Source organism: Electrophorus electricus, chromosome 18 (assembly GCF_041902795.1).
Source record: "Electrophorus electricus isolate QZ-2024a chromosome 18, ASM4190279v1, whole genome shotgun sequence".
NCBI classification, from domain to species: Eukaryota; Metazoa; Chordata; class Actinopteri; order Gymnotiformes; family Gymnotidae; genus Electrophorus; species Electrophorus electricus.
In genome coordinates, this window is record NC_137514.1 from 21,340,001 (window position 1) to 21,348,678 (window position 8,678).

At 50.1% G+C, this 8,678-nt stretch overlaps 1 protein-coding gene across 4 annotated transcripts in view; it reads right to left on the reverse strand.

Annotated features, from left to right (window-relative positions):
* Window positions 1-3,214, reverse strand: part of gpc6a (glypican 6a) — a 137,644-nt gene extending 134,430 nt beyond the window's left edge. The window contains exon 1 of one of the 4 annotated variants that reach the window (XM_081701142.1): window positions 2,703-3,214. In XM_081701142.1, the coding sequence (XP_081557268.1) occupies window positions 2,703-2,847 (145 nt within the window). In that variant the 5' untranslated portion in view covers window positions 2,848-3,214. The remainder of the gene's footprint in view (window positions 1-2,702) is intronic. The other 3 variants (XM_081701141.1, XM_035534931.2, XM_035534932.2) reach the window with 3 other exon arrangements.
* Window positions 3,215-8,678: the final 5,464 nt, after the last annotated feature.

The window sequence follows — 8,678 nt, forward strand, 5'->3', positions numbered from 1 at the left end:
TCTTCATTACTGCCACAGAGCTGCAGGTAGGCCCACACACACACCAGCCTAAACCTCCTGGAACACCAGCCCATGGGAACCAGTGCTGAAACCAGGCTGGAACCAGTACTGCTCTGACCTTGTGCCAGCATCGCTGGTCAGCTGTGCCGCATGAACTAGCTGTGTCTGTGAACAGATGCTCGGCTGAGAGTGGAGAGAGAGAAAAAACCTCCCAGCCCACACAACCGTCTACAAGACACTGGAAAACTCACTGATGGAATAGTATCTGCGTGCCCTCTGACACACACACACACACACACAGTTAAAGGTTAGCAGCATTGTCTTTTCCTCGCTGTACTGCACCAAACCTCCCCTGTGGTGTTCATCAGTGTTAAAGGTGTTTGTGTCTGGTTCCCACTACAGCACCGGGTCACGGCCGATACCACACACTGCAGCGAGGGAGCGGCGGGTGTTTGTGGGAGCTGCCGGTGTTTGCGCGAACAGTGGATGTTTGGCCTCCACTGGATTTCAGAGTTATTTCTGGTATTTTTCTGACACGGTTGTCTGTGTTACCTGGTAAGTGCGTGACGCCATTAAGTTTAAGCCCTGTCAAATGACAACATCCCCAACACGTTACTACAGCACTCAAACGTTACTTCCGAGGACAGCCGAGGCGCATATCTCCATCACATTAAGCTGTTCCCTTTCACTGTATTTGGCATTGTTTTACAACACACTTTTTGCTGGATTATCTGCTCCTTTAAATGTTCTCTCATGTTCAACATTCTGTTCACAGCACGTTAATCTGTTTTCCCCGCTTTACAAACCTTAAATGTGATTACTTCACACGAGATAATGATAGTGCGTCTATCAGCGTCGTGCCATGCAGTGTGAATTAGCGCTAAGCTATAGCCTGGAGGACTTAAATACAGTCAGTGGAATACATGCAGTGCGTGTGGAGCCCCCTGCTGGCCGCTAATATATTAACATGTCTGGAGGGGATTTTTGGGGGCGGGGGAATGCAAGCCGTATTTTGAAATCTGGGCAGAGACAAGTATGGCTGTCAAGCGTAGACCGTCTGTGAGTAAAGGTTTACTTGGTTATTGGAAAGACACGTCACTGATAAAACAAAATGAGTACTGTGTGGGGTAGGTGATGGTCGTTACGTGTGTGACGTACTGTGTGGGGTAGGTACTCGTTACCCATATGATGTACTGTGTGGGGTAGTTTGTTACCTGTGTGACATACTGTGTGACATACTGTGTGATGTACTGTGTGCTGGTCGTTACCTGTGTGACGTACTGTGTGGGGTAGCTACTGGTCATTACTGGTCATGATGTGCTGTGTGGGGTAGGTGCTGGTTCTTACCTGTATGATGTACTGTGTGTGGTAGCTACTGGTTGTTACCTGTATGATGTGCTGTGTGGAGTAGGTGCTGGTTGTTACCTGTATGACATACTGTGTGACATAATGTGTGACGTACTGTGTAGGGTAGGTGCCGGTTGCCACCTGTATGATGTACTGTGTGTGGTAGTTACTGGTTGTTACCTGTGTGACGTACTGTGTGTGGTAGGTGCCGGACGTTACCTGTATGACATACTGTGTGTGGTAGGTGCCAGACGTTACCTGTATGATGTACTGTGTGGGGTAGTTTGTTACCTGTATGATGTACTGTGTGTGGTAGGTGCCTGTCGTTACCTGTGTGACGTACTGTGTACGGTAGATGCCGGTCGTTACCTGTATGACGTACTGTGTGGGGTAGGTGCCGGTCATTACCTGTGTGATGTACTGTGTGGGGTAGGTGCCAGTCGTTACCTGTGTGATGTACTGTGCGTGGTAGGTGCCAGTCGTTACCTGTATGACGTACTGTGTGGGGTAGGTGCCGGTCATTACCTGTGTGATGTACTGTGTGGGGTAGGTGCCAGTCGTTACCTGTGTGATGTACTGTGCGTGGTAGGTGCCAGTCGTTACCTGTATGACGTACTGTGTGGGGTAGGTGCCAGGCGTTACCCGTGTGACGCACGCATGCATACTTTAGCCCATTTGCCTAAATTCACATTCATATTGCACTCTGAAGGCCGTTTAGCTCCACGGGGACAGAGATCAATAACAAGGACCCGCGCGACTGCGCTGCAGATTAAAGATGTAAGACGCCGTCCCTTCACCCGCTGATCTCGAGCTGCTTACCAACTCCGAGAGTTCTCACAGATATACTTTCTATTAAAGGCAGCGCGTCATTAATGATTCATGTTGCCCGGGGATACTGACATTAAATGTCGACGCTGATCTTATATGTACACTGTTGCCGTGAGTTTGCTTTAACTTCACGTCTTTCACGTTTTCCTCTCACGCAAACCTGTGGTGTCCCCCCGCCCCCCCACTGCGCCACGCACTCGCGTCTCCCCCAAACTCTGCCCGTGAGAATGGAGCGTGCGGCACGGAGCGAGCAGAAGTTTTGCAGGGATTTCATTCTGGTGCACGTGGACAAAGGGCTCGCGCGCGATTCGGACGTGTATCGATCACCTCGACTTAACGCCGCCGCCAATGCGCGTGCGATGACATGACCGCGTATTCGCTTCCAAGATTCCGTCCGAAGCCGTTTCGTCGTGTGCAACAGCTGCTTTAACGGAGCCAGCGCACAAGCACGAGCTGCAGGCGAGGGGGGGGGGGGGGTTCTCTTTTCCAGCGCGCGCCGCACCTCGAGAGTTTTCGGCGTCTCTTACCTGCGATCTCGTGCTGGGGCGCGCCGGCGAGAGCGAAGCCCTTGGCCGCGTACGCGTGACGCACGTCGCCGCAGCTCCGCGACGTCGCGTCGGCGCCGAGGGCCACGAGGACCAGGGTGCACAGGACGAACGGGATGCCCAGCATTGCGCTCGCGACAGACAAGCCCGCACGGTCGCACGAGCCGAGTCCCCAGTCTCCACTTGCACAATGTTCATTAATCAGGAATCACGCCTTGGTGCACGAGCGTGTCATAGCGAAGCACTCCCAGTTTGTCCCGCCAGAAAAGCCCACCTCTGTTCCCAAATACATACAAAAACCCGCGCGGAGAAGACAGCGCGCGGCGGTGCTCCGTCCAACTTAACTATACAGCGCTCCACGGGGAAGGCAGCGATCCTGAGACTGTGCACACACACACCGTGCGCACGCTCGCTCCCTCCCTCTCTCTTTCACAGACACACAAGAGCGCACGCTCTCTCTCTCCCTCTCGCTTTCACACACACACACAGACCGTGCGCTAGCCGGTGACCAAATAAGAGCACCGAGAAAAACACGGACTGGAATCCGTTGCGCCGCACGTCATCCCGCGCGATTGGCCCCGTAACTCGAAGCCGCCGCAGATACATCGCGCGTCTCGCGCGGACTTTAACCGCGGCGCAGGGATTCAAAACAAAGAGCCCGTGCAGTACTCGGGACACCGGCGCACGGGATTACCGCACGCTCGGCGCGCAACAACAAACCCACCAGATTAAAATGCATTTGGTCACACACTCGGACACGGAGTGGCATCGCGAGCAATAACATCCCATAATATAACCCGACATGTCCACGTCCCGTGGGCGTTCAGTCGATTACCGCACAACTCCGAAACGCCGCCTGTCACGGTGGCACGCGGCGCCCCACGAAATAATGTACATCACGCACGTGCCACAGATCCGCCAATATTAAACCGTTTTAAATGTTCTGCGCGCGTGTGCCTTTCCGTGAAGATTAAGATAAATTCCTTGAATAGTGTTCTTGCTCTGTGTGTGTGTGTGTGTGAGCAATGATTTTGAGTGTTTTCCTGCGTGTGTGTGAGCTATGTTTTTGATTGTTTTCCTGCATATGTGTGTGTGTGTGTGTGTGTTAGAAGACTGTGCTTGCAGACCTGTCCAGGTGCAGTGGTCTCTCTGTGTGAACGTCAGCTGAAAGTTGATGAATAATCAAACTTGAATCTGCTGCACTCTACCACCTGATGCTGCTGGAGGCAACGCAACACAGCGGGGCACAGTGTGCACCGTTCCGACAACCGGAACGTCCATCGCTGCCCCTCCCAGGGGAGGAGCTGGACTCCTCTGTCTGAGCTCCTCTGTCTGAGCTTGGAGCCCGGATGATCCCCACCCTGCTAACCTGCGGGTCCTCGTCTGTTTAACCTCCCAGGATTTATCCAATAGAACGTTGATCCGTCTGAAGAGAGAGCTCACCTTATTACCTCACACAGAAGATGAATCCGTTAGACTGTACGAACAGTTGGGTTTTACACATACACACACACAAACACTCACACTGTGCGCTGACTTCAGCTCAATAAAATACCGTGGCGTTGCATTGTCTGGAGGCTTTGTGAAGGTAGCCGTTAGCCGTGTGGTACATTGTTCTTCTCCACCTGGGTTCTCAACACTGTATTGAGCCAATTCGTTAAAACACAAAGCAGGACCGTCCGTTAACCCCTCGATGGACAGCGATGGAAAGTAGAGAAAGAAAACGGACAGGGAAGTGTGTGTGGTGGCACTCCAGTGTGTGTGTGGTGCGGAGACATGGAACTCCACAGTACGGCGCTCCAGTGTGCGTGTGGTGCGGAGACATGGAACTCCACAGTACGGCGCTCCAGTGTGCGTGTGGTGCGGAGACATGGAACTCCACAGTACGGCGCTCCAGTGTGCGTGTGGTGCGGAGACATGGAACTCCACAGTGCGGCAGGAACGTGTGAGGAATAGTTAATGTCCCTCTGACATACAGGCTTAGAAGGTTCTGAAGGTAACAGCAGCCCCCAGACTGTGTGTGTGTGTGGCTAACAGCAGCCTCTAGCCTCCTGAGATGTATTACGCCATTGTTTGCACCACATGGAAGGTCAGTGGTTTTCCTCTGACCGCTCTCTCTCTCTCTCTGTGTGTGTGTGTGTGTGTGTGTAGCCTGTTGTCGCGGAAACCTGTGGGTCTCTGGGGTGTCTTGCGGTTATGAAGTGTGGGGGAATAAGGAGCAGCTGGTAGCTGATGTGCACAGCCATCATCCGGCCCAGTAATGGAGGCGTGCAGGGCGTCTCACGAGGGAGCGCGCACCATCAATCATGACGAGAGCCTCGTAAATGTCCCGCAGACTAAGGGAGAGACGCCACAGACGTCCCCGCATAACAGACTGGATGCGGACGCTCCCGCGAGCTTCGTAACAAGACGTTGTTCCTGCTTACGGTGATGAGTGGAGGAGGGGTGGGGCTCTCAAATGGGTGGGGCCCTGACTGGGTCGTTGTGTGGACACGCCTGTGAGAGGATGCGTGGTGGAGGCGTGGCCAGCTAACAAGCCCTGCTGTGATGGACTCAGGCGGGGTCAGGGGTCACCTGTGAAGTTCCAGCTAATATGAGCACAGGGAGTATGGCAGGTGGGAGGATCAACAGCACGGCCAGATGGGGCGAGTGTACTTAGTGTACCTGGATGTTTGAGGCCACACTGGAAGGGCGTCCAGTCCTGTTCGGTGCCTGGCACTGCAAATCCCATGATGCACCAGCTGGTCATTTGTTCAGCCAATGAGCATGTTCATCTCGCCACGTCACACGGTCCGTTCAGACTTTAAAGTGTCACCATTTGCCGGAAGAGTGCAAAAGCATGCTAACACTTGCTAACTTGGGAAGGCAGTGTTAATTCAGACTGTTGGAGGGCAGTGTTAATATAAACTGTTGGAGGGCAGTGTTAATCCAGACTGTTCGAGGGCAGTGTTAATCCAGACTGTTGGAGGGCAGTGTTAATCCAAATTGTGGGAAGGCAGTGTTAGTCCAGACTGTTGGAGGGCAGTGTTAATCCAGACTGTGGGAAGGCAGTGTTAGTCCAGACTGTTGGAGGGCAGTGTTAATCCAGACTGTGGGAAGGCAGTATTAGTCCAGACTGTTGGAGGGCAGTGTTAATCCAGACTGTGGGAAGGCAGTGTTAATCCAGACTGTTGGAGGGCAGTCATACAGCTCCGCGGGTAAAAAATGTTGCGGGATTAACACACCTTTTATCTGTGGGATCTCCTGCAACATTAAAATGACATCTTGACTTGTCTGGTCACGCCTTGCTTCAATACACAGGTGTCAATCACTCAGAGTGCAGCCTGTAAAATCGAACCCTAGCACACCCCCAACACGCTTTCTGGTGTTAATCACATTACATCAGTGTTAGTGTCATGTAATGACTGTCAGCCAGTTATGAGAAGTGTCACATGTTCTGTCGGTGACACGTGTGTTCCTTCAGACAGGAGAGTACCGATCGCTTTTTGGTAGGATGCAACCGTGCGAAAGCTGTGGCAGTCACTAAATATTTGGGCACATCAGCGTAATGGCACGAGGCTCCAACCTCCAACCTACGTGGCTGACCGAGCTGAAAAGCAGAGAATTAATGAATGAAGGAGTGAAATCTTGTCACGGTGCACTGCTTGGCTGGCTGATACAGCAGAACAAAGTGTGTGTTCACTGTTTGGGAAGAAAAACACATCCAGGTGGCGGCAGCACGTTTTTAAGGAATGATATTTGAAACTGTGTGTGTGAAAAGCATGTGACCAAGCTGTAGTATAGAAAATGTATATATATGTTCCAAAAATTGACATGTTCAAGATTTTTAAAATAAAAACTGGATTAATAAGTCTAATTTTGTGTATTTTGCACAGTGAGATGGCCATCGAAGGTGTGTGTGTGTATGGTGAGTAGGTGTGTAACCCTGGGCAGGACTTTCCAGTGTATGCGTGTGCATACCAGACTCTGAACAGCAGACCGGACGTTTGGTCTCACTGTTGGGACCATTCTCGTTCTATTCTCATTTATTTCTCATTTCATTCTCACCTGCTCCCAACCTTAATATATCATAGTGACTTTCTTTCCTATAAAAAGGTTAAACATCAAACATAGACACTTAAACCTGCTCCACTGAACTCTGAGAGATTGTGGTTTGGCTCTGAGGACTACCGGGGAAAAATGCTAATGGACTACAACTACATTTCAAATGGAAAATTAAGGGCATCCATTAAAAACAAAACTACTAATTTTGACTCAATCTGGACACCTCTCATCAATTATCCACAACAGGGACCATTGCGATAAAATCAGGACCACAGGAAAAAACAAACACACTCCATATCACAGCACACATCCTGTTTGCACTCCAAACTAATATCCACTGGAACAATTACACTCTTGGCTGCACACACACACACACACACACACACACACACACACACACACACACTCACACACTCACACACACACACACACACACACACACACTCACACACACACACACTCACACCCTCACACACACATACTCACACACACACACACCCATCACACAATGATTCTACAGTTTTAATTCCAAATCTCTCTTGAATGAGAGTTAGAGTTAGGGTTAGGGTTAGATTTAGGATTAAGGGTTAGGGTTAGGGTTAGGGTTAGGGTTAGGGGTTAGAGTTAGGGTTAGGATTAGGGTTAGGGTTAGGGTTAGGATTAAGGGTTAGGGTTAGAGTTAGAGTTAGAGTTAGAGTTAGGGTTAGGGTTAGAGTTAGGGTTAGAGTTAGAGTTAGAGTTAGAGTTAGAGTTAGAGTTAGAATTAGGGTTAGAGTTAGAGTTAGAGTTAGAGTTAGGGTTAGAGTTAGGGTTAGAGTTAGAGTTAGAGTTAGAGTTAGAGTTAGAGTTAGAGTTAGGGTTAGAGTTAGAGTTAAAGTTAGGGTTAGGGTTAGAGTTAGGGTTAGGGTTAGGGTTTGGGGTTAGAGTTAGGGTTAGGATTAGGGTTAGGGTTAGGGTTAAGGGTTAGAGGGTTAGAGTTAGAGTTAGGGTTAGGGTTAGGGTTAGGGTTAGGGTTAAGGGTTAGGGTTTTAGGGTTTACTGTTAGGGTTTGGGATAGAGTTAGAGTTAGGGTTAGAGGGTTAGGGTTAGAGTTAGGGTTAGGGTTAGGGTTAGGGTTAAGGGTTAGAGTTAGGGTTAGGGTTAGGGTTAGGGTTAAGGGTTAGAGTTAGGGTTAAGGGTTAGGGTTTTAGGGTTTACTGTTAGGGTTTGGGATAGAGTTAGAGTTAGGGTTAGAGGGTTAGGGTTAGAGTTAGGGTTAGGGTTAGGGTTAGGGTTAAGGGTTAGAGTTAGGGTTAGGGTTAGGGTTAGGGTTAAGGGTTAGAGTTAGGGTTAAGGGTTAGGGTTTTAGGGTTTACTGTTAGGGTTTGGGATAGAGTTAGAGTTAGGGTTAGGGATTAGGGGTTAGAGTGTGGCCTTCATTGCAGTTTCATCTTCAGCAAGAAGGTTGCCACGCGAGATCTCAGAGTGAGTGTTTGGGCGAGGGAGGAGGGAATGTGTGTGTGTGTGTTTTCTCTCCACTCACAATAACACTGACACTGGCCTCCTCAATTATTAATTGCACTCCTCATAATTCATGAATCCTAAAGACAAATATAAGTAATTATTGTAAACCTGCGAGGACAGAGCGGAGCATTTTAATTCTGCCCGGCTGAGCTCAGCCCGGACGGCCGGTCCTGTGTAATGGGGAGGGGAGGAGACATCTGTGGTAGCAGAAAATCGAAGAGGACATTACACAGAGCAACCATTTTGATCTGAGGGGATTTGGAGGTCCTTAGCGCACAGAAACAGCTAGAAATGACTCCACCAAAGCACAGAGAAAGATCAGCTTCTTACGGCTCGGACGATGGGTTAGCAAGTTTGAGGACATTTATTATTAGCATCAGCGGAGAGTTTCGGACCAGCCTGGTCACGACA